Here is a 23,395-nt window from a genome sequence, read left to right on the forward strand (position 1 = left end):
GAATCAGTCTAATAAATCTCTTCTCAGTTCCGAATAATAAAGTTAAATTATAATGTCTTTTAATTGCGGCAAACTTTATTTTAATCTCATAAATATTACGTTTCTCTGTAAAGTTATGCGCTGCTGATTGATTGCTCTGTTGATATTGAGATTACTCCATCTATCCTGCCCAAATTTCTAATTGTAACTTGTTTCAAATCAATACTCTAGAATACAAATAAATTATCTGCTGCTTTCTACGATAGATTTGGGTTTGTCAGTACCGGGGGTAAAGAGATGAATATCAGGCTGCAAGTGGGCAACAGTTCCCCCTTTTGCGAGAATCAGCGGATGTTTACGAGTAATGGAAACGGTAACCCCACACCAATGGATATTACAGAATTTTCCATTGACACGCAACCTGCGAGAAATATGAATGGTGCGGTTATTTATTTAACTCTTGGAAATTCCTTGGACCTCGTTCGCTTCAGCTGTAGTGTCAAATATATAATAAGCAATAATACTATAAACAAATCAAATAAAACACGCTAAACTTTGTTAGTAGATATATTTATTTGTATTTGATTTATTTATCGTTTAATTCCGATTACACGCAATAAGCTAATTTGACAATAAGTATCTTGGATCTTGTGGATTGTGATTGAGAGACTTCCACGCGTTGTTGTGTTTATTTTTATTTTTATTACTGGATTTACTACGCTAAGGATTAAGTACATTTCCGGTGAGTGTGTCTTGGACGGATTAGTATTTCGTTAGGAGCAAAAAAAAATTAGAATATAATATAATATAATGTATATACACATGTATATGTATATGATTAGGGATAGGGAGGATAGTCGTGAAAAGTATTAAGTGGTACCCTCTGAAAGGTTGACCATTGGAAGCCCGCAAATCATATTTGTTGTGATTCTGCTGACCTTCTGCCGCTGTCGTGTTGTGTGTTCGATTAGGAAAGTGTTGCAGTTGCAGGTGCCCCACACATATCTGTATCTTCTAGCGCTATTCTGTAGTAATACTTTTATTCCAAACCTGTGAAAACCCCACGTAATGGGCTGTCATATATGTCATAGTATCAAAAGTGTACGCAGATCTTTTCTCTTCTCTTTTGTGCATGTGGCAGTTGCCCCAAAAACAAAACCCAGGGTTTGTGTTTGTTGGGGCTGGATTTCGGGACTCTGTATATACACCATATATTGTATATATATACACATTAGTAGCTAGAAAGTCGTGAGTACTCCACAGGGGGCAGAACATAATATTCTAATACAAATATAAAAAAAGGCAGCAACACACTTCCGCCTCCTACTCCTCTGTCTCTCTGTTCCCATTGTGACAAAGTATTTGCCCTCGAAATGCTTAGGGCTGGGCAGCATATCAGATCTTATACGAACTATTATCTAAATTGGAAATTTACCCCATGCTCTCTCCATCTCTATCTCTCTCGCCCTCTCTCTCTCACTCTCTGGCTTGCTTTCTCTCTTTACTCAATCGTCGCTGGAGCTGGGTGTTTCAGAACACAAAAGTTTCGTTTGAATTTTCAATTAAAGAATTTCCACGGCTTAGAAATCAATTAATTGAAGCTCGAAGCTCGAGCCTCGATCCTCATCCGCTTGGAACTGACATTTTGTGGGGTCTCTGTGTTGCGAGCTGTTTATTTTGAATGTCAGGCAATTGTAATTGGCACGTTTTGTTTGTTTGTTTGTTTGTTTGTTAATTAGTGTAAGAATAAAATCGTCTACGACCTATGGAATGTGTGAGCCATGGATTGGCTTGCAGCTGAGCTCGAGCAGAAGGGCCCAGACACCCCCCAGACACCACCCAATGTGATGCGGACGCGTCCTGCGCCTTCCTGCTGAAGCTCCCGCGCAGGGCTTCTACCCTACCCTCTAACCGGTACGCTGATTTTGGAGTCGATCGTTAATAGAAGTGACTACTCGAAGGAAGGCTCTGCCCGACAGTGGTCTACCACTTGCGCGGCGGCATGGGCAGCTCCTTCTCGGCATGATACACACTGCGATGGGTCTCCACATATTCCCTCTGAGATTGGGTCTGGGCCACAACTCGCTGCTCGCCGGCTGCACGTCCCGAGGCTATGGCTAGGGGCTGCAAGATAATCACAGAATTAGTTGAGGGTAATCAAGGGAGTAGCGTGGGTCCAACCTGACGTGCTCGACGAGCATGTGGTGTGCCCTCTGGCGAGGAGATCTCAATCTCGAGGTCATCGGGAGCGGTCCAGTGCTCGGTGAACTCGCTGGCGGATCGTGCCAGCGAGGGATGACTGAGCGAGCGATGGAAGGACCGTCGGTCCTCGTCGTCATAGTACTGCATGCGGTAGTAGCTGCTCGCATCGCTCACATTGTCCAGCTGGTCCGCCTGGGGACGGCCAAAGTCCACCGTCACCTCCGACATGGAGCGGAAATCGTTGTGGTCCGTCTGGTAGGAGGTGCGCGAACTGCGCCGCGATCGCTGCATATTGAAGGGTCCCACCGGCTGGCCGGAGTGCGCCTGCAGCGGCAGGCCGGGGTCGTTGCGTATGGTGCGCACACTGGAGCCACCATCGCTGTCGTATTCGTAGAGCGTCGGCAGGGAGCTGCGGCGGGAGCGTGTGTCCCAGGGCTGTGGTGGGGCCTTCTTGCCGCCACGCCTGGGCAGGCGCATCTCCACGTCGGTGTCATCGTCGCTGGGCGGGGCCAGGATGCGAATGATGACGTCCCAAGTCTGCGGCTCGAACATGCGCTCGTAGCGCGTATCCTGGCGAATGCGCTCGAAGTCCTCGCGCACCACTGCCTCCGTGAGCATGGAGCGCAGCGTCGACTGTGTGGTGATGATCTCCTTCCACTTGGCCCTGTCGTCGTAGCTGATGTTGTAGTTGTTGTTGTGCACAGAGCTGGTGTCATCCCCGCCTGCCGACATCTCGGACATTTCGGGCTCCTCGAGTATGCGTATGAGCACATCCCAGTTGGGCACATCCATGTCCTGGGGCGGCACCTCAATGGGCTTCATGTTGCCCACCAGCTCGGGGCTGGTCAGCTTCAGCTTGTTGTCGTGGATCTGGGACGGCGGCTCCGCGGGCGGCAGCGACAGCTCACTGCGCTCCATTTTGGGCGTGAGTGTCAGGCCCGAGGCGCTGGATATGTCCGAGAAATTCTCCCACAGCTGCTGCTCCCGCTCGCTGGGGTAGTTGCGGACCTTCACATCGAACTTGGGATCCGCGGGCGGTGCTGGCGGTGCCACCGGCGGCAGCGGGGCCTTCGGCTTGCTCTTGTACTCGGTGACCCTGCGCTTGTGGCTCTCAATGTCCTCGATGGTCTTCTTCTCGGTGACGGTGCGCAGATAGACATCGTCCACCGTGTGCGAGGTGACATGCGGCAGCGGCTGGGGCTTGGGGGGCACTGGCACAGCGGCCACAGCCATCGAGTGCGGCAGCGGCTCAATGGGCACGTACTCATCCTCGTAGTAGTGCATCGAGTCCACGGTCCTGTCGGGCGCCTCCGAGGACAGATCGGTGATCTCGCTGGGCGCCCGCGTGCCGTCGGTGTAGTCGGACCAGGTCTCCGGGCGGCCGTCCACCACCTCGTGATGGGTGCGCGTGTACACCGAGAACTTGGGCTCTGCCGGCGGCGGCAGCTGGGGGGCCGGGTGCAGCTCGGGCACATACGTGAACTGCGACTGCATTGTCTCCACCTGCGGCGGCAGCGAGTCCATGGTCATGATGCTCTCCCGATCCTCGTAGGCCTCCATGATGGTCGAGAGATTGTTCCGATCGGGTCGCAGCGTGGCCACGCTCTCCGTGTCCGAGGTCACGGGCGAGGGCACTGGCGGCGGTGACTTCTTCACCCGCACCTGAACATCGAACTTGGGGGAGCCCTCCTGCAGGGGTATGGCATGCCGCGTGGTGATGGCCGCCGTTGTGACCACAGCATTGGCCACGGGCATCTCCTGGGCCGGCGCATAATGATCGCTGTAGATGCTGGAGGTCTCCTGGACAAAGGCGCGGTTCTCGAAGCTGCCCGCCGAGCTGAACGGCAGCGACCTCGTGTCAATCTCCTCGATCTCCGAGTGCGACTCGCTGGGATAGTCCGAGGGTATGAGCGCACCCTCGCTGCCCGATGATGAGTAGACGGCCTGCAGGGCGGCATGGGCGCGCGGTATCTTGACGCCCTCGAAGACGCTGATGTTGCCCACGCTGCTGCCACTCAGCTTTGTGATCTCGGAGCCACTGCCCATGCTCATGGGCAGGCGCCGCACCACCGGTATGGGTCGGCTGCGCAGGCAGTAGTAGGAGACAGCCAGCCCCAGCAGGAGGAGTGTCAGGAACATAATGGCACAGATGATCATCAGTATTTGGATGCTCTTCAGCGGCGGCTGCAGCACAGAGCTGGTGGCAATGGGATTGAGGCTGCCAAAGGACGAAGGCGGAGACACATTTGAGGGTCACGAAAGCTCCAAGGATGGGCAGTTCAAGGGCTACTCACATTGGCGCTGGCAGTGCGGGTGGCAGTGAGGGCACTGGCGGTGGATAGCGGCAGACAATGGTGATGATCTCGTCCCCGTCCATCTCCAGATTTGCATGGAAGCGCACAATGATGTTGTTGGTAAAGACACGTGTGGGGTTCTGTGGGCGGCAAAAGACAGCTGCATTCAGGAGCATCTTCTACGGTGAGAGGAGGGAGGGATGAGGCTTACCTGGATGGTGCCACAGCCCTTGAGGGGCAGCTCGAGGCGATAGCTAAGCGCCCCCTTGCCACTGACGCGGCACGCACTGCTGCGATCATAATCAGCCTGAATGATGCCATGGAATGGATCGTTAAACTTGAGATCAACCTGCAATACAAATCAGTGTCAGTGCCAGAGTCGGAGGATCCAAGTCAGCGCTTGGGCTAGGTCGGGACTCACCTGCATGGAGCCAGCGGCGCAATTAAGCGCTGCTTTGGTGCGATTCAGAAATATCAATGGGCTGATGTCGTCCAGTTTGGTAACCTAAACAAAGCGGACAAAGACAGAGAAACCGCAATACAAATTAATCACTTTGGATGGTGCCATGACCCAGCACCCAGCACCTGGATTCGCAATGTGTAAAAGCGTGGGAAGAGAGTGTCAAGCGATGCTCCCAAAGAGAGATGCTCTCCACCCACCACTCTCCATACACACACACACACACACTCCACATTCACTGATCAGCATATTATGTAAGCTAGTCGTACTCCCCATGACTGCGCTTCCTATTTTTGCACGCCATTATAATACCTAATACGGATGGGATGGGATGGGATGGGATGTTTGTCTCGAATCTGAATCTGCGGCTGCTTCAGGGGAAACTCCCAGGGCCTCGAGACTCTCCATTGTTTGGTTTTCTTTTTGGGGCCAATGTGGCACAAGAGAGCGTGACAGCAGGAAGACAGCAGGCCACACAACAACCATGTACATATATGCATGGACCTACACACCTAAATACGAGGCTGTGCATACATTGTTGAGCCCTACAGTAGGTTGTCAGAATACTCGAGGAGGTCCCTGAGATATTTGAAACAGTTTACAAATAAAAGAGCTCTTGGCTTTGTTTTAATTATGAACAGAAACCAAATGAAATTCTTACACAGAGCTCTTAATGCCCCCATTAAAGCTACCATTAAATCTTTGACTTGATTTGAAAGCCTCGAATGTGCCTCCTGAATCCAAGCTCATGTTGCACAAAAAGACACTTTAATGAAGACATTTAATCATGGCTTGGACTTAAGCCTCACCTTAGATAACTCTTTCTTTTGGTTTGACTTGCTTGAAGCTAGGAAGCTGCTTAGCCTCCGATTAGCCGACAAGGGCTTCTTACGTATAGATTAACCCCATTCATTTATGGGGTCTTAGACTGGCTCGGACCGAGGCTTAGGCTTACCTTGCCGTCCAATGTCGCCTCCTCGGGCAGACCGTTTGTGGTGTAGTTGCCGCTATCGCCGTGTTGCACGTAATTGGATTGGCCCGCAGCCTGTCCGCTGCAGATAAGCAGCAGCAGAGCCGCCATTAAGCAGCAACGACTGCTGCTGCCGCTGCTGCTGCTGGCCCACAATGGCCCCAGGTCCGAGTTCATTTTGGTAACGTGGTATCCGCGTGGCTAACAGAGAGAACCAGAGACTGGAGACTGGAGGCTGGAGGCTGGACACTGCAACTGCAACAGAAGAGACCACAAACAAAGAAAATGCATATACAATTAGCAAAGAGCAATGGAAATCGCAACAGACTGGACATACAATGTAAATACACTATAAATGTTGTAAAAAGGAGAGTGCTTTCAGTATACTTATAGTTAATTCTTTATAGCCAGAGCCTTCGCTCTGAATTGTATTTTAATATATTTAATGTAATTATTTGCACGACCTTCGAGAAATTTAAATGTCTCTTACGATGATAGCAACTTTTTAGCAATATTATTAAATGAGAAATTCGTATTCTAATTATGTGGAATGCTTTGGGTACCAAGTGAAATAAGGTAAATAATTGTTTTAACCTAGTGGCATAAAATAGTTTCCCTGTTTTTCTGCCTTTAGTTGAGGCAAATAATTGTTCAATCTTTCGACTTCTTAGCGTTTAATTTAAAAGCTCAGAAATATCAGGTCTCCCGCCCTCGGAAGCTTGAAATATTTATCCCGTTCACTGTCCACCTCTCCACAGTGTTCACTGTAGTTTGTTTTGAGCTATGGACAGGGCTAGGCGATCGTGACGCAGATGGAGACAGCAGAGTAGGCCGCAGTTGCAGTTGCAGTTGCAGCTGCAGCTGTGTGTCGACCGACTCTTCGACGAGTGTGGTGCAGCTGTGCACAATTGTGGTTCGGTTGCAGGCCGAATTGAACCCACTGAATAATGGCCAAAAATGGGGTCTCTGGTCGTCGATGTTTGATTTATCTGCTGGCAAATGGCCCGCACGCAGCTGCTGTCTTTTTGGCTGGCCCCCGAATTTGGATCAACCAGAAAAGTTGCAATTTCGTAGCGGATGTGGGGTATACAATGATGTGTGCATGTAAATACATACATATGTATGTGTGAGAGTATCTATGAGCACAGCTATGCCGTTAGGTCGTATCTGCGAACATCTCTCCGTCAGCGGCCGCGGCCTGCCTCGCCCAGAGCAGCGGCCTTCTGTCAACGACCTTCGTGCCAAATATTTTTGCCTTTAAACAGCAACAACCACAATGAGACACAAAAGATACAAAGATACAAAGATATGTATATGTGTAGGTTAGATGTGTGCAGGTTAGAACCAATTTTCCCTTTGAATTTGGTTCAGAGAGCTTTCTCTCCGAGGAGTGTCGATGGTTTGGAGATGAAGTTGAAGCTCAAGATTTGGGGCCTCTGTTCGATGAAGAGGCGAACGAACAACAGATGTTCCAATGTCAATGTCAAGAGATTGATAGGTCGCCCAAACCGAAGACCAAAGACTGAAGACTGACGACTGTAGCGCTTCCAGCGGAGGCTGTCGCAAATTTATACAGATATGTATGGGATGGAGTGGGGCATCCACTTACACAGGCGACGGATCGACGGATCGATGGATCATTGGATCATTGGATGCTGGTTATGGTGCTGAACGTAAGTATTGCATAAAGGCAAAGCAATCGTTGTCATACGCAATACGAAAGACTTGGCGAAACGAGGCAGACAGACGGATAGATAGACAGACAGACAGATATACATGTCGATGTCGAAGTCGTTGGCGATGTCGTTGCTCGCAGACCAATAAAGCGAGACAACACCTACGACAATTTTGCCATATTTGTCAGGTAGAGTTGCCTTGAAGCGGATCTCCAACGACCCCTCCTCGGTCCGCTGTCCGTTTGACTGCATTTGCCACAAGACACGATACTCACGCTCGCACAAAAGCCAAGTCGAATCGAGTCGAGCTGAGTCGAGCTGAGTTGAGTCGAGGCAAAAAGCAAAGGCAGCAGCAAAAAGTAAAGCAAAGCCAGCAGCGCAGCGCAGACATGGCTCTTTGCTTTGTGGCTTAAATTCTACTTGATTTGAGTTAACCATTTTTCGCCAAACAAGTTTTTCAGCCAACACACAGATGCACACACAGGCACAAACCCGCACACACACAGATATACGGGGCGAATCTTTGAATGTACGTAGGAGAGCAATTTAGACAGCCAGCCCCAGCTAAAAGGTAAGACAACCAACAGGGCCAGCCACCAGCCAGGTGGGTAACCAAAGAGTGGGGCTAATGACAGTGCCTCCTTCTCCTCCACCTCCTTCTCTGGCTGCGACTGCAGAAAGTGCAACTGCCACAGAGATATGGCAGAGACTATGAGACAGAGACAGAGACAGAGAGTATGAGAGAGAAATACCTAAGATTTGTCAAGGTTGTTGTCACGTATCCACCAGGCCGTCCAGTCCAGTCCAGTCCAGGCCAAGCCAGGCCAAAAACATATGTACATATTTTCGTTATCATTTGCCCATGAGTCACGGCTATAAAAGCATCTCACAGAAGTCTGGCTTCATGTTAGAAGAACTTGTTTTGATCAGCAAAATGATCAGCGAAACGATTGGACAATTCATTTGGAGTATGACATTCTGAAAGGCAAATGGCATATGGGATCGTTTATAATAATGCGAAAGTGGCTTAGCGAATCCCTGCCTGGGATGTGTGTGCTGCTACAAGAAAATGGAATTCTAAACTTTAATTCAAAGATCACTCGCAAGACTGACGTGACAGGAAACTATGAGTCATGTCAGAAAATTGGATGACAACACTCGCAGACAGAGACAAGTAGAAGCACTCGTGGGACATGAGTCAATATGTCATCACTTCTTGAAAGAAAACAAAATAGTGATGTACTAGCAAGGGGTTCTAAAATCAAGATATAACAGAGAGATAGTTTCCCAAACGACTACCCTGTAGATTGTGCGATTCTCTGTACTTCCTTATAGGAAACATCAATCATAAATTCATTCTCCTTTATATTAAGCGATTCTGTGTAACATTTCGAATACGGGAAATACGTGACACCTTGAGACATTATGGGCTACCGATCGTGTCGCCTGTCATACACTATCATCACCTCATCGAAATCTTGTGTCATTTATCTGGTAGTTCAGTAAATGTTTTTTTGTGCATGTCAAACTCTGTTCCTAACTATAGTTTTTTCTTTTGCTTAAGCTCACAACAGACATTATGAAATTCTGTGCAGATGCGATCATGCGTTAAACTTTATAGAAAAGGCATAAAAGCACATACATACATATGTACATATGTCCATACAAAGAGAGATAAATACCATATGAATGTGTGTGTTTTTTTCCTTAAATTATCTCAAGTCACGCAGAATTAACCTACGAGTTCCAGAGAGTTGGCAATTAATTAGGGGACTGGAGTTATTTCAGGTGTACGGAAATTTCGGTTACACACACATGAACACGATGCCCAAGAATGATGCACATGCACATACATCATACATATGTACATATGTACGTATGTACAGGTAATTTTGTAGGTATAAAAGATACACAGAGGTGTACACCCATACATCGGTACATAGGTTTTGCTTTGTCGCTCGTCGAATAACGAACAAAACTGGTATTTTTTTAACTTGTTGCTGCTGCCTTGCCCCATTCCACTGCCCACTGGCCCCCTATCCCCTACCCCCTACCCCCTACCCACGATGTGAGCTCTGGTTTAATGATTACGCGACGCGGTCGCTGCTGTTGCTGCTGCTCAAAGTTGACGGAAAGGCGCCCTGAGTGCTGGAGTACAGCGTCAAGTATGTAACGCTGCGCATGCGCCCAGTCTCTCACTCACTCTCTTTTTCTCTCTCTCTCTCTCTCTGTCTCTCGTTTTTACCCTCTCCCAAAAGCCGTTTGCCTAATCGGCGGAGGGAGTAAGCCTCGTGCGTAAGCCCAAGTTACAGTGGGCACTAAGCTCAGGCACCACCATCAGAAGCAGCGGCAGCAGCAGCAGCAGCAGCAGCATTACCATTAACAGCACAAGCGGTGCGGAGCGGTGGTGGCTTCTTAGTATGGCGGCGTTTTGGGCAACATTCCAACAGTGCCGATGCCCACGCATTAACCACAAGTACACCCATGGCACTGAGCTGGTTCGAGCTGAGGTTTGTGTGTATAAGCTGGATGGGATTATGAACGAGGGCAGAAGCTACAGTTCTGACTAGAAGGGATCACAATGCTGAGCCTAACCATCACTGACCACTAATTAGTTCAGAAAAAGGAAGTGCTTTTGATTGGATCTCTTTGGAATTTAAGAACTTAAGAACTAGTCTCGATGCGTTGGAATTGAAAAGTACTTAAAAACGGAACAAATTTCATAGCTCTATTGTTTTAAAAGCTCTTTTTGTTTGCTCATTTTTAATCAGTAGAGTATCATATTTTTCATTGAATTCATTTGCGTGAATGCCAAAGAAACAGCTGACTTTACATGATTAGTCTGATTAACTTGGAATTTATAAACAGCTGCATTTCTTTTGCGTTCAAAGTCCCACACTTGGCACTATCATTCAGTCAAAACAAAACTAAACAAAGTTATGTCTATGCGCTTTCAATTTGCGTCCAATGGTAAAATGGATTATCTTGGCAAAGAATATGCACTCAAAAGAAGGTACACATCTACGAGAATACTCGCATTGTTCAACCAAAAATCCACTACACACAAATGTGAGTTGGTACGCTTAGTACTCAAAGAACCCTCGGTTCTTCGCTTTGCCCCCTCTCCCCGAACATAATTAATTCGAGTGGAGCGTAAAAACTTGTTGAAGTGCAGCGCCAGAATCGGTAGCATCAGAAATGATTGTACACCGAAGGCAGACGCCATCGGAAATGATTTTGAAGTGATGCGGCGGAACAATAGAATTTAATGAACACATCAACTGCGATGCCATGGGGATGAGGAGAACTCTTGCTGCTCCTCTCCCATTCTCGAGTCCACTCCAACTCCACTCCACTCCACTCCACTCCACACCACACCACACCACTCGATACTCGGATACAATTGTGAGGCACTTTCTCGGATCAGTGGCAATTTGTTTCGTCGGGGGATTACTGTACTTTTTTGCTTTGTTCTGTTTGGGGGAAAGCAGGCTCCCGATCGAGTCTATTCTATTCTCTATTCTATTGTGCGGATTGTGGAATGGGGATTGGGTATTGGGTATTGGGGACTGCTGGCATTGTCAACTATCAAACAATTGTGGGAAAAGGCGGACAGAGTGGCGTATGAGTAATACAAATTCCTGGCGATCGTTCAATCGCTGATCTCGTATGCGGACCCCGGACGATGATGATGTGTATCCAATTCCCAGAAGTTTGTCCCGATCGATAGGCTGTGTGGCGTCCAATACTAATTAGACGCAGACTGTTTTTTTTTTTTCATGTTCGTGTGCATAGTGCGCTGCATTTGTTTTTTCACACCATAGACACAGCTAAAGACAGCAAAGCTGTACAAATAGCTAAAACAAAAGTCTTAAATATATGGTTATGGGATGTACATATTTCCTTTGGTTTTCGAAGGTTACTTCATTGGACATGCGAGTGCGAGGGCTGCACTCTAATTGTTTGTTTTAATAATTTGTAAGCCAAAAAGAGAAGAAAAGAAAGGAAAGGGAAACAATGGCAACAAATGTAGTATTTTACCAGTAAACTACTAACATGAACACTGCACTTTTGTTGGTAATTTTTTAAACTTTTTTGGTTTGCTTTTTTGGTTATGCTTCAAAAGCGAGAGAGAAACAGAAAGATTTCGCAACGGTATTACGGGACTTGGCTTTGCTGTACCAGAAAAAAAATCTTCAAACAACAACAAAAAATATACACAGAAAACTTGGATTGTATTTTTTTCTTTACTTTTTGTTTGTTTCGGGTCGCGCTCTGACGCTTTAGCTCTAGCCGCGCTCTGGGCCTCGATGCCTCGATGCCTCGTTGTGTATGGGATTATTCAATGCCGATTCTGTGCGAACTACTAATGTCGCTGTACTGCTGCGGGTCTGTGTCGTGTCTTGTTGGTAACACTTGTCCGAAGCCCGAACGCGCTCTAGTGGATTACCTGCTAGCGACTGACTGCTTCGACTGTCATTCCATTCCGAACGGTGGCTCCACGGCTGCGGCTGAGTCTGTGCATTCATCAATCTCTCTCAGCCAACTTTACCAGAGTCGATGTCTCTCTCTCTCTCTCTCTCTCTCTTTGCAAGCCCAACGATGCGCATCGGATACACCGCCGTCAGTTGGAGCTGAGGATGGCCCTCGACCCACGAAACCTCGACAAACGAAAGCCCAGCTCGGAGAGCGCACCTCGATCGGTATCTCTAGCTCTGGCCCAAAGTATCTCTCGTCGTGTGTTGCCAAACCTGTTGCGCTCGTTACTTGGCTTTAATTGTGTTGCCTGCCCCACCGCTTCCCATTTTCTCTCTGTTGTTTGTTGTCCATTAGAAAAACTGAGAGTTGGCCTAAGCCCCCCTTTTTACTCTCTCTATGTCTCTCTCTTCTCGGGTGGGAGAGCGCCACGTAGTACAAACACTCTCCAAGCAACGAGAAACAAACAATCGATGCACAGAAAGCCGTCCGTCCTTCTCTCGTTTTGAATCGCGAATTATTTGCCATACAGTGAGACCTCTAAAGAGCAAACATTTTGAGCCAACAAATAGCAAGAGTTATCTAGTCTTCAGCTTGTTTTATTTTGTTTGTCATTTATTTTTACGGAGGACTCAGTCCCTTTTTCGCTGAAATTTGTTGTGCTTATATTTTATTGTTTCGGATCAGAGACGACGCTCGGGCCTAATGTACACATCAATTGCTTGATGGACGCCAGCCAACCTGCCCACAAATTGTGCTGATGTCGAGGACATGCTGCTCGGCAACGCCAAAAATCTGCCTGACGCCGAACCAGCAGAGGCGTGGCCGCTCTTTTTTGAACTTCCCGGGTCGTTACAGTGTGACCATCTCAAGTAGTAAGCACAAATGTGAATGGCTAAATGGAGCCCAGTGTCGGAAAGCCCAGTGACGGAAAGTGTCATATATATCGCCCTGTGCCCAGTATGACCAAAGTGCATGAGATGGAAGTATTTAATCGGCTAGTTTTCTGGTATATTTTCTGCTGATCAGAGTAAAAATTTTGTTCATCTGACTACTGGGCTTCAAGGGGTGGTCGATTTCGTCGCGACGGGTGTAAGAATATTTTTTAATAGATACTGGATTTATTTTGGCGTTGTCTATAAGTCTTCCTCTTAGTCCATTTGCCTTTAGTTATCCACTCGGCTGGTATGTGCATATCGTGAAATATATCGCCAACAAAAAAATGGCGTAATCAAATGTGAATGGCAAAAACGGTAAATTTCCGAATCACGCGTTTTCGAATTTAGCGCTTTAGTGCACGCTGTTTACTTTTTTCTTTTATTTGTGAGCAATTTTCGCGAAACATGGACAAACTTCTGGAGGATTGGTCACAGTGGAATCCCATGGTCTTGGATTTTAACAACGAGCACCTGAATAATTACGCAGAGGAGTGTGGCCATAATGTGGTTGAGAAAGCACGAGTGCCCTTGAAGCCGAGCGACATGCTTAAGAAAGAGGCGGACAAAGCAGACGCGAAATATCCGTTCTTAAAAAAAAAAAAAAAAGTTAGTTTCGTCACCAAATGTGCGGTACTAAATTTCTTTGACCAAAGCCATGTGCGCAGCATCGATATGCAGGCCAAATCGGACATATTCAAAGTTTTCTTCAATGACTTGGGGTAAGTTTGACGGACTTGCGTCTTTGCAACTTTGCTAAAAGAGTATCTCTCGTTGCAGTTCCTTGGAGGCTGCACACTGCCAACTGGAAGCATTTCCACAACTAATGCAGTTGCATCGAAGACAATTTGGCGGTGAGGAGAAACCCAAGCCCAAGTGGGTAAGCGATTCAGCCGATCCAGTTAAACTTCCAGCACTGGTGCCAACTGCTCGTGGAAATATTGATTTGAGCTCGCGCACAATACATGTGTCGACCAGCGGAAATAGGCATCCGGAGTTCCTGGTTGTGCCAATCGTGGACGCAACTTCTTATAAAGGCAGCTCTCATCTTGCAATTCGAGATGCTGAGAAGCGCTTTCTGACTGTGAAGTTCGAGTATAATTTGGAGCGCTACGGTGCCTATGTACTTGAAAGAGAATATGAAGATGAATCTTCAAGGGAGCCGGTGACCATGCAGCTACGATGCGGCAGAAAATTATACATCGGGTAAGTAAAAATATAAAAACTGAAAGTCTGCCGATGCCTCGTACGATTGTATGAATATTCCATTTTGTAGGAGTTCGGAATTGGATGATGTGCAAAGGGATGTGAATGTGGTGGACGATGACAGCGAGGAGCTGGATATGTCTGGATACAAGAAATGCGCAGTCTGCAACGGTTACACATCCACTGTGTGCAAAATTTGCGATATGCCCTTTTGCGATGCATTCTGCTGGAGCATTGTATCCATGCAGCACGATAAGAAATGCGGCACGGGTCAGAAGGTGGATATAAATGATGCAAGTTTTGAAAAATTGGTACCCAAGTGTGGTTTGCCTCCAAAACGTACCCTGGTGAAGATTACAGCCTTCGAGCAATCGAACGTCGTATATGTGCGCCCGGCTGATACCCTTTCTGATGTGGCCTACAACCGTGTGCTCGTTGAGGTCTGGAAGCATGGCCAAACTGTTTCCAAGCTTGACCAGCTGCCCGTTTGTGGCCAGATTGTAATCTACAAGTTCGGGGAAAACGTTGTGCGGGCCATGGTGCTGAATGTGGACAATCCGAGGGATATTTGCGTGGTCTCCATTGATTACGGAAGCGTTGAATACACCGATCCGGGTAACCTGTATCAGTGCAGCTCCTATGTGAGCGATTTGCCGCGCTACGCTACACCTGTGAAGCTTCGCGGTGTGCCCAGGCGCGCCGTAACACCTAATCTGCGGGAAGTTATGTACGGAATGCAAGGATGTTCGATGACTTTTGAGCTAAGGTACCACACACGTGAGTACGACAATGACAACCACATGCAGAGGGCAGTGCTCATTTTTCTGGAGTACAATAGAAGCATAAACAGTCTGCTTAAGCAAGTGATAACACCCATCGAGCCCGATTTGAGTGATCCCGGACTCACTGAAGGTGTAAGTAATTTTGCTGTTAATATGATGGGTTTGATATGATTTTCTCACAAAACAGATTCTGCCACATGTGGCTGCGCCAACGGGGAAGAACACTGATTTGATTATCACTGACAATTCGTTTCTAAAGTACGGCATTATCTATTGCACACCAGCAATGCTGGCCGTAGAGATCACGAAAATGCAACGGGCATTCCAAGACTATGGGGAGAATATTGCCAAAGCTGACGCCTATGCCGCTCCGTAAGTGCACAACCAAGAGGTAGAGAAAGAGAATTGATTAATCAAAATAAGTTCTATGTACAGGAAAGGGCAATTGTGCATTGCCAAGTATAAGGGGAAATGGAGTCGCGGCGTTTCCATGGAGCTTGTGGGCGATGGCTATCCCAGCATCTTGTTTCTGGACTATGGAAATATCGTACCCATCCATGTGACTGATATCCGTGCATACCCGCCACAGTTCACATATCCTGTATTGACTACCGAATATGTTTTGATGGGTAAATTGAGCGGAATGCTCTAATAATGCTCTAAGATCTAATTTTATAATTTCTCTTCGTCCTCTCGTGCTTAGACTTACCTGAGAAGCTCAGCGATGTGCAGGTGCAACGGCTGGAGAGACGTCTGGCTCTGGGCGCCATTGTCACCTGCGATGAAATCGTGAAGGACGAGAACAACAACTACTCGCTCCTTTTTAAAGATATCCAACAACTTGTTCTGCGTTAAAAATACAACTATCATTTATGTTAGCTTTTTTTGTTATTCTTAATACACGAAAGTTGTATTATACTTATTATGATCGTACACTTAACTCTTCTAATTGGCCGCTTCATGCATATGTGGCATTTCATGGGATAGAACACCTCCAGTCTTATTACCGAACGAAACAATTGACATCCAATATGTTTTGATCAAAGTTGGCGAGTAGATTAAATCAAGAATATAGGTATATAGGTCGATTTGGCTAACAACTAACAAGAAATTTGTAGTTAAGCATGGAGGAGCAACTGGACGAAATAATCAGCGGGATTATGTGCACTGATAGCAGTCGCATTCGCGAGTGCACCGCCGCATTGGAACAGGCGTTTGAAAATCCACTAACCTTGTCAAGGCTCTGCCAGATGCTGGTGTCACCTCGCGAGCCCCAAGTGCGCCAGTTGGCGGCAATACTGATAAATCGGCGACTCAAGAAGCTGCACCACTGGCAGTTGTTGCCGCCCGAACACCAGGCAGCCGTCAAGAGCGGCATGCTGCAGGCATTGATTGGGGAGCAGCACAAGACGGTGAGGAATGCGATTGGCCAGCTCATTGGGACTCTGGTGCGTCACGAGGCGTCCAAGAACGACCTGTGGTTGGCCGACTTGCTGGCAAATGTAAACCAACGTTGCAGCATGGCCGATCCAAAGGAGAGTGTGCTCGGAGCTCTTCTATTTTCCACGCTGGCCGACGCCGCACCCGGTCTGTTTAACAACCAAATGCCGGAGTCTTTTCAACTCTTCTCGTTTGTGCTGATGTCAGCCCAGTCCTATGGCAATATGGCCACACCCACTGTTGCCAATATGATGGAGGGGATCACCGCCCTAATTCCATTAGTTGGCGGCCACACAGCTGCAGAGCAGACGCTGGCCAACGTTGTACCCCTGATGCTCTCGGCTCTGCAGACATTTGCCCGAATTGGTGCTGAGTCCGAATTCTCCTCCGGCTTTGACATCCTCGATGCCATGGTCGAGCATGCACCAAAATTGCTGAGTCCGCATATAAAGAGCGTCGTGCATTTCTGCCTGGAGACGCTGGCCAGCAAGCAGCTCGATGATTCCATTCGTGCGCAGGTGGTGAGCTTCGTAGGATGCATTGTCTGCGTGAAGAAGAAGTTGATCGTCAAACATAAACTTCTGCAACCCATACTGGTCGTTGTCGTGGAGATGATTTGCACTGAATCTGAATCTGAAAGCGATGAAGCGGATGCACTGGATAACTACTTCTCGGGTGCAGGCAACACTCCTGGTGCTTCGGCCACACAAGCCCTCGAACAAATGTCTGTTCACATATCGTCCGAGAAGCTTCTTCACACACTAGTGCCCATTATCGATCAGGCTTTGCTGAGCGGGGATCCACTGTACCGTCGCGGCGGCTACATGTGCCTGGCCCTCATCTCGGAGGGGTGCTCGGAGGCCATCATGCGCAATAATCTGGAAACAATGTTGAGCATTATCATTAAGAGAGGCGTTGTCGATAAAGATCCTGGCGTACGTAGCGTAGCCTTCTTTGCCCTGGGTCAGTTCTCGGAGTATATGCAGCCGCAGATATCTGCATTTGCAATACAAATTCTGCCGGTGCTCTTAGATTTCCTGCATAGTCTGGTGCTGGAGAAGGCGCTGGACCAATCGGAGGGGCCCTGCTACATGACGTATGACCGAATGTTTTATGCTCTGGAGGTGTACTGCGAGAACCTCGAAGACAAAATTGTGCCATATTTGCCAGTGCTGATGGAGCGGTAGCTATAATTTACATTGTCTAATCTGTTCTTAGAGTAATCCCCGATTATATTCTCAGTCTGTTAGGTTGCATGGACCCACGTAACATCGTAAAAAATTCGACAGCTGGCCCTGTCCAGCATCTCTGCGGTGGCCACCGCATCCAAAGAGAATTTCTTACCGTACTTTCCTACGATTATGGACGCTCTGAAGCAGTATCTGGTGTATGAGTGCTCAGAGTCGCTGAATCCGCTACGCATTCAGGCCATCGATACACTGTCCTCGATCTCCCGCACGGTGGGCAAGGAGAATTTCATGCATCTCGCCCAGGATACAACGCAGTTTACGCTGACCATGCTGGAGCAGGGTCCCGATGATCCGGATATGAGGCGTGCCATCTATAGTCTGATTGGAGGGCTAGCTATTGTGGTGACTGAGAATATGGCCACTGTGCTTCCGAAGATCATGGAACGGATTCTACAGACGGTGGCCACGACAGAGCAGGACTGCAGGACTGAAAACGAACAGGATGGTGATGTTGAGGATGATGATAAAGATGACTCTGACGATTATGAGCTGCAGGTTCAAAATGACTATCTCTTTGAGAAGGCAGAGGCCATATTAACCTTGAAGGAATTCGCTGTCAATTCGTATAAATCCTTCTCGCCCTACCTCACAAGGGCACTCGAAGCAGTCTACAAGAACATTGATCATGGACAGGAGGTCATTCGCAAGGCATCCGTCGATGCGCTCTGCGCCTTTGTGATTGCCCTCGATAATGTGCTGGACACAGAAGGCGTTTTGCGAGCCTGCGCCATTCTCATGCCAAAGTTTTCCAAACTCATTCAGACTGACAAGGAACCGTGTGTGGTTCGTAATTTACTTTGTGAGCTTGATGATCTCATCCGAGCCGTTAAGTCGGCGGCCTTTGCTACGCCTGAACAGGCAGAGATTGTTGTTGGTGCCATTGCAGGTGTGCTACAGAATAATACGGCCTGTCAGGACAGTGAGCACAGTGGCGATGGTGACGCTGGTGAGGTGGACAATGAGGAAAGCGAGTGCAATGAGGTGCTCGTTGAGAGTGCTTGCAATTTGGTGGCCACAATTGGACAAGCTCTCGATCGGGACACATTCTCGATGTGCTTTGGCCGACTGTACCATTTATTATTGGCCAAACTGGTATGCATATCAATTTGATGAGACTTCGCAGCTCTAAATACCCTTCCATCGTTTTTTCAGGGAATCGCTAAGCGAAATGATAATCCAGGTCGTCGTTCCCTTGTCTACGGCGTCTTGTCCGAATGCATTCAACCATTGGGAATCCGTGTCATCACTTATTTCGATGCCCTCTGTCCCGTGTTCCTTGATGGCACCAACGACAGCAAACCAGAGGCGCGCCTGTGTTGCTTCTTCGGTCTGGGCGAACTGGTATATAATGCTGAAGACAAGTCCTTTGGCTCGTTTTCTGTGATTCTGCAGGCCCTCTCAATGCGATCGCCAGCGAGAAGGATGCCTCATTACTGGACAATATCTGTGGTGCCCTGGCGCGCCTGATTATAACCAATTTTAATCTGGTGCCTCTGGCTAATGTACTGCCTGTGTTCATCTCCGTTCTGCCCATTCGCACTGACTTGGTGGAGAATGCTATGGTGCTCAAGGCCTTCCGTGTGCTCTACGTGAATGCGCGTCCCAGTGTTGTCGATTTCATTTGCCAAATGGTTTCCATCACTCTACATGTGCTGTTCAATGGGCAGTTTGACGATTGCGAGTCCCATGTCAGTGCCATCACCTTCATGTTAGAAATTCAAAGTGAATATCCCAACCATTTCAACAATGTGGTCAACTCGTGTACGAGCGCGAATTTCTTCTTGGAATTCGTTCAGAGTGTCTTCAGCTAAGCAGATACAAATTTTGCGAATGTTTAAATATTTTAATACAAATATACAATAAAAGTGTAAAATTGTTACTTGTCCTTTTAAATGGTTTATTCTCAAGCATATATGTATGCGTTGTGCCATACCATTCGCACCAGAAATTAAATGAAATGATACATTTTACTCATTGTTCTTGGAAAACGTCTTTGGATGGGTACCGTTTTAGCGCTAGTTAATCCGAATCAGCGTCGTTGTCGTCGAGTCCGTGGTCGCAGTGTCCTTCGTCGTAAAGTGCCACACGGAAAGTAATTTTAATGCTCATTAGGTTGCGACAAAATTCGCGACTTAGAGGATTGTAACGCAAGTCTACCAAAGCCAATCGGTCGGTCTCTATTGGCTTTGTTAGATCAATTTCTGCAAGAAATGGGGAATCATCATGTGAATCAGTGCTTGGCTACGGGAGCTGCTCTGAAATGAACTTACCGTTAATGTGGTTGCCATGAGCATGCAAAATGGTCAAATGCGGCAACTGGAAAACTACATCGGGCATTGTACAAAATGCGTTGTATGAAAAATCGAGGACTTCTAGGCCTCTCAGACTGCCAATCTCAACTGGTAGGGTCGACATCATATTCTGCGCCAAATTGAGTTCTGATATGATTGGATAATTAGTATGTATGCAAATACATATGTATGTCAGCACAAATGTGAATGGCTAAATGGAGCCCAGTGTCGGAAAGCCCAGTGACGGAAAGTGTCATATATTTCGCCCTGTGCCCAGTATGACCAAAGTGCATGAGATGGAAGTATTTAATCGGCTAGTTTTCTGGTATATTTTCTGCTGATCAGAGTAAAAATTTTGTTCATCTGACTACTGGGCTTCAAGGGGTGGTCGATTTCGTCGCGACGGGTGTAAGAATATTTTTTAATAGATATTGGATTTATTTTGGCGTTGTCTATAAGTCTTCCTCTTAGTCCATTTGCCTTTAGTTATCCACTCGGCTGGTATGTGCATATCGTGAAATATATCGCCAACAAAAAAATGGCGTAATCAAATGTGAATGGCAAAAACGGTAAATTTCCGAATCACGCGTTTTCGAATTTAGCGCTTTAGTGCACGCTGTTTACTTTTTTCTTTTATTTGTGAGCAATTTTCGCGAAACATGGACAAACTTCTGGAGGATTGGTCACAGTGGAATCCCATGGTCTTGGATTTTAACAACGAGCACCTGAATAATTACGCAGAGGAGTGTGGCCATAATGTGGTTGAGAAAGCACGAGTGCCCTTGAAGCCGAGCGACATGCTTAAGAAAGAGGCGGACAAAGCAGACGCGAAATATCCGTTCTTGGTTCTAAAGAAAAAAGTTAGTTTCGTCACCAAATGTGCGGTACTAAATTTCTTTGACCAAAGCCATGTGCGCAGCATCGATATGCAGGCCAAATCGGACATATTCAAAGTTTTCTTCAATGACTTGGGGTAAGTAGGACGGACTTGCGTCTTTGCAACTTTGCTAAAAGAGTATCTCTTGTTGCAGTTCCTTGGAGGCTGCACACTGCCAACTGGAAGCATTTCCACAACTAATGCAGTTGCATCGAAGACAATTTGGCGGTGAGGAGAAACCCAAGCCCAAGTGGGTAAGCGATTCAGCCGATCCAGTTAAACTTCCAGCACTGGTGCCAACTGCTCGTGGAAATATTGATTTGAGCTCGCGCACAATACATGTGTCGACCAGCGGAAATAGGCATCCGGAGTTCCTGGTTGTGCCAATCGTGGACGCAACGTCTTATAAAGGCAGCTCTCATCTTGCAATTCGAGATGCTGAGAAGCGCTTTCTGACTGTGAAGTTCGAGTATAATTTGGAGCGCTACGGTGCCTATGTACTTGAAAGAGAATATGAAGATGAATCTTCAAGGGAGCCGGTGACCATGCAGCTACGATGCGGCAGAAAATTATACATCGGGTAAGTAAAAATATAAAACTGAAAGTCTGCCGATGCCTCGTACGATTGTATGAATATTCCATTTTGTAGGAGTTCGGACTTGGATGATGTGCAAAGGGATGTGAATGTGGTGGACGATGACAGCGAGGAGCTGGATATGTCTGGATACAAGAAATGCGCAGTCTGCAACGGTTACACATCCACTGTGTGCAAAATTTGCGATATGCCCTTTTGCGATGCATTCTGCTGGAGCATTGTATCCATGCAGCACGATAAGAAATGCGGCACGGGTCAGAAGGTGGATATAAATGATGCAAGTTTTGAAAAATTGGTACCCAAGTGTGGTTTGCCTCCAAAACGTACCCTGGTGAAGATTACAGCCTTCGAGCAATCGAACGTCGTATATGTGCGCCCGGCTGATACCCTTTCTGATGTGGCCTACAACCGTGTGCTCGTTGAGGTCTGGAAGCATGGCCAAACTGTTTCCAAGCTTGACCAGCTGCCCGTTTGTGGCCAGATTGTAATCTACAAGTTCGGGGAAAACGTTGTGCGGGCCATGGTGCTGAATGTGGACAATCCGAGGGATATTTGCGTGGTCTCCATTGATTACGGAAGCGTTGAATACACCGATCCGGGTAACCTGTATCAGTGCAGCTCCTATGTGAGCGATTTGCCGCGCTACGCTACACCTGTGAAGCTTCGCGGTGTGCCCAGGCGCGCCGTAACACCTAATCTGCGGGAAGTTATGTACGGAATGCAAGGATGTTCGATGACTTTTGAGCTAAGGTACCACACACGTGAGTACGACAATGACAACCACATGCAGAGGGCAGTGCTCATTTTTCTGGAGTACAATAGAAGCATAAACAGTCTGCTTAAGCAAGTGATAACACCCATCGAGCCCGATTTGAGTGATCCCGGACTCACTGAAGGTGTAAGTAATTTTGCTGTTAATATGATGGGTTTGATATGATTTTCTCACAAAACAGATTCTGCCACATGTGGCTGCGCCAACGGGGAAGAACACTGATTTGATTATCACTGACAATTCGTTTCTAAAGTACGGCATTATCTATTGCACACCAGCAATGCTGGCCGTAGAGATCACGAAAATGCAACGGGCATTCCAAGACTATGGGGAGAATATTGCCAAAGCTGACGCCTATGCCGCTCCGTAAGTGCACAACCAAGAGGTAGAGAAAGAGAATTGATTAATCAAAATAAGTTCTATGTACAGGAAAGGGCAATTGTGCATTGCCAAGTATAAGGGGAAATGGAGTCGCGGCGTTTCCATGGAGCTTGTGGGCGATGGCTATCCCAGCATCTTGTTTCTGGACTATGGAAATATCGTACCCATCCATGTGACTGATATCCGTGCATACCCGCCACAGTTCACATATCCTGTATTGACTACCGAATATGTTTTGATGGGTAAATTGAGCGGAATGCTCTAATAATGCTCTAAGATCTAATTTTATAATTTCTCTTCGTCCTCTCGTGCTTAGACTTACCTGAGAAGCTCAGCGATGTGCAGGTGCAACGGCTGGAGAGACGTCTGGCTCTGGGCGCCATTGTCACCTGCGATGAAATCGTGAAGGACGAGAACAACAACTACTCGCTCCTTTTTAAAGATATCCAACAACTTGTTCTGCGTTAAAAATACAACTATCATTTATGTTAGCTTTTTTTGTTATTCTTAATACACGAAAGTTGTATTATACTTATTATGATCGTACACTTAACTCTTCTAATTGGCCGCTTCATGCATATGTGGCATTTCATGGGATAGAACACCTCCAGTCTTATTACCGAACGAAACAATTGACATCCAATATGTTTTGATCAAAGTTGGCGAGTAGATTAAATCAAGAATATAGGTATATAGGTCGATTTGGCTAACAACTAACAAGAAATTTGTTGTTAAGCATGGAGGAGCAACTGGACGAAATAATCAGCGGGATTATGTGCACTGATAGCAGTCGCATTCGCGAGTGCACC

General features: G+C 47.1%; 6 protein-coding genes across 6 annotated transcripts; 4 read left to right on the top strand and 2 right to left on the bottom strand.

The window, feature by feature from the left end:
• Positions 1 to 1,324: 1,324 nt before the first annotated feature.
• LOC117903907 lies at positions 1,325 to 12,049 on the bottom strand. Its single transcript, XM_034816413.1, has 7 exons — positions 11,833 to 12,049; positions 5,891 to 6,160; positions 4,897 to 4,980; positions 4,687 to 4,824; positions 4,476 to 4,615; positions 2,161 to 4,399; positions 1,325 to 2,103 (listed from the first exon to the last, which is right to left on the bottom strand). Exons 2-7 carry the CDS (start codon positions 6,080 to 6,082, stop codon positions 1,963 to 1,965), a joined length of 2,934 nt encoding a protein of 977 aa, XP_034672304.1. The 5' UTR covers positions 6,083 to 6,160; positions 11,833 to 12,049; the 3' UTR covers positions 1,325 to 1,962.
• A 1,547-nt stretch (positions 12,050 to 13,596) lies between these two features.
• On the top strand, positions 13,597 to 15,898 carry LOC117903908 (protein vreteno-like). Its single transcript, XM_034816414.1, has 6 exons — positions 13,597 to 13,714; positions 13,773 to 14,198; positions 14,269 to 15,112; positions 15,168 to 15,352; positions 15,416 to 15,609; positions 15,684 to 15,898. Exons 1-6 carry the CDS (start codon positions 13,668 to 13,670, stop codon positions 15,833 to 15,835), a joined length of 1,848 nt encoding a protein of 615 aa, XP_034672305.1. The 5' UTR covers positions 13,597 to 13,667; the 3' UTR covers positions 15,836 to 15,898.
• A 206-nt stretch (positions 15,899 to 16,104) lies between these two features.
• On the top strand, positions 16,105 to 17,607 carry LOC117895399 (importin-4-like). Its single transcript, XM_034803030.1, has one exon. The coding sequence runs from the start codon at positions 16,105 to 16,107 to the stop codon at positions 17,605 to 17,607; it is 1,503 nt and encodes a 500-aa protein (XP_034658921.1).
• Positions 17,608 to 17,781: 174 nt separating this feature from the next.
• LOC117895417 (importin-4-like) lies at positions 17,782 to 19,481 on the top strand. The gene is made up of 3 exons (XM_034803054.1): positions 17,782 to 18,762; positions 18,823 to 18,997; positions 19,063 to 19,481. The coding sequence occupies exons 1-3, from the start codon at positions 17,782 to 17,784 to the stop codon at positions 19,479 to 19,481; spliced, it is 1,575 nt and encodes a 524-aa protein (XP_034658945.1).
• Positions 19,482 to 19,546: 65 nt separating this feature from the next.
• On the bottom strand, positions 19,547 to 20,201 carry LOC117898013 (leucine-rich repeat-containing protein 40-like). Its single transcript, XM_034807145.1, has 2 exons — positions 19,941 to 20,201; positions 19,547 to 19,871 (listed from the first exon to the last, which is right to left on the bottom strand). Exons 1-2 carry the CDS (start codon positions 20,086 to 20,088, stop codon positions 19,690 to 19,692), a joined length of 330 nt encoding a protein of 109 aa, XP_034663036.1. The 5' UTR covers positions 20,089 to 20,201; the 3' UTR covers positions 19,547 to 19,689.
• A 322-nt stretch (positions 20,202 to 20,523) lies between these two features.
• Positions 20,524 to 23,117, top strand: LOC117898003 (protein vreteno-like). Its single transcript, XM_034807134.1, has 6 exons — positions 20,524 to 20,934; positions 20,993 to 21,418; positions 21,488 to 22,331; positions 22,387 to 22,571; positions 22,635 to 22,828; positions 22,903 to 23,117. Exons 1-6 carry the CDS (start codon positions 20,621 to 20,623, stop codon positions 23,052 to 23,054), a joined length of 2,115 nt encoding a protein of 704 aa, XP_034663025.1. The 5' UTR covers positions 20,524 to 20,620; the 3' UTR covers positions 23,055 to 23,117.
• The last annotated feature ends 278 nt before the right edge of the window (positions 23,118 to 23,395 follow it).

This window comes from Drosophila subobscura, chromosome A (genome assembly GCF_008121235.1).
Source record: "Drosophila subobscura isolate 14011-0131.10 chromosome A, UCBerk_Dsub_1.0, whole genome shotgun sequence".
Classification (NCBI taxonomy): Eukaryota; Metazoa; Arthropoda; class Insecta; order Diptera; family Drosophilidae; genus Drosophila; species Drosophila subobscura.

Bases quoted from the DNA above. Each gene is read 5' to 3' on its own strand.
- LOC117895399 (XM_034803030.1), top strand. From the start codon at position 16,105: ATGGAGGAGCAACTGGACGAAATAATCAGCGGGATTATGTGCACTGAT.
- LOC117903907 (XM_034816413.1), bottom strand. From the start codon at position 6,082: ATGAACTCGGACCTGGGGCCATTGTGGGCCAGCAGCAGCAGCGGCAGC. The intron at 4,981-5,890 runs GTAAGCCTAAGC...CGCTTTGTTTAG, and splicing joins AGGCGACATTGGACGGCAAG to GTTACCAAACTGGACGACAT. The intron at 4,825-4,896 runs GTGAGTCCCGAC...TTTGTATTGCAG, and splicing joins GCGCCGCTGGCTCCATGCAG to GTTGATCTCAAGTTTAACGA.
- LOC117898013 (XM_034807145.1), bottom strand. From the start codon at position 20,088: ATGATGTCGACCCTACCAGTTGAGATTGGCAGTCTGAGAGGCCTAGAA. The intron at 19,872-19,940 runs GTAAGTTCATTT...CATTTCTTGCAG, and splicing joins TCATGGCAACCACATTAACG to AAATTGATCTAACAAAGCCA.
- LOC117903908 (XM_034816414.1), top strand. From the start codon at position 13,668: ATGCAGGCCAAATCGGACATATTCAAAGTTTTCTTCAATGACTTGGG. The intron at 13,715-13,772 runs GTAAGTTTGACG...CTCTCGTTGCAG, and splicing joins GTTTTCTTCAATGACTTGGG to TTCCTTGGAGGCTGCACACT. The intron at 15,610-15,683 runs GTAAATTGAGCG...TCTCGTGCTTAG, and splicing joins TACCGAATATGTTTTGATGG to ACTTACCTGAGAAGCTCAGC.
- LOC117898003 (XM_034807134.1), top strand. From the start codon at position 20,621: ATGGACAAACTTCTGGAGGATTGGTCACAGTGGAATCCCATGGTCTTG. The intron at 20,935-20,992 runs GTAAGTAGGACG...CTCTTGTTGCAG, and splicing joins GTTTTCTTCAATGACTTGGG to TTCCTTGGAGGCTGCACACT. The intron at 22,572-22,634 runs GTAAGTGCACAA...TTCTATGTACAG, and splicing joins GCTGACGCCTATGCCGCTCC to GAAAGGGCAATTGTGCATTG.
- LOC117895417 (XM_034803054.1), top strand. From the start codon at position 17,782: ATGGACGCTCTGAAGCAGTATCTGGTGTATGAGTGCTCAGAGTCGCTG. The intron at 18,763-18,822 runs GTATGCATATCA...TCGTTTTTTCAG, and splicing joins ATTTATTATTGGCCAAACTG to GGAATCGCTAAGCGAAATGA. The intron at 18,998-19,062 runs GTCTGGGCGAAC...GTGATTCTGCAG, and splicing joins GCGCCTGTGTTGCTTCTTCG to GCCCTCTCAATGCGATCGCC.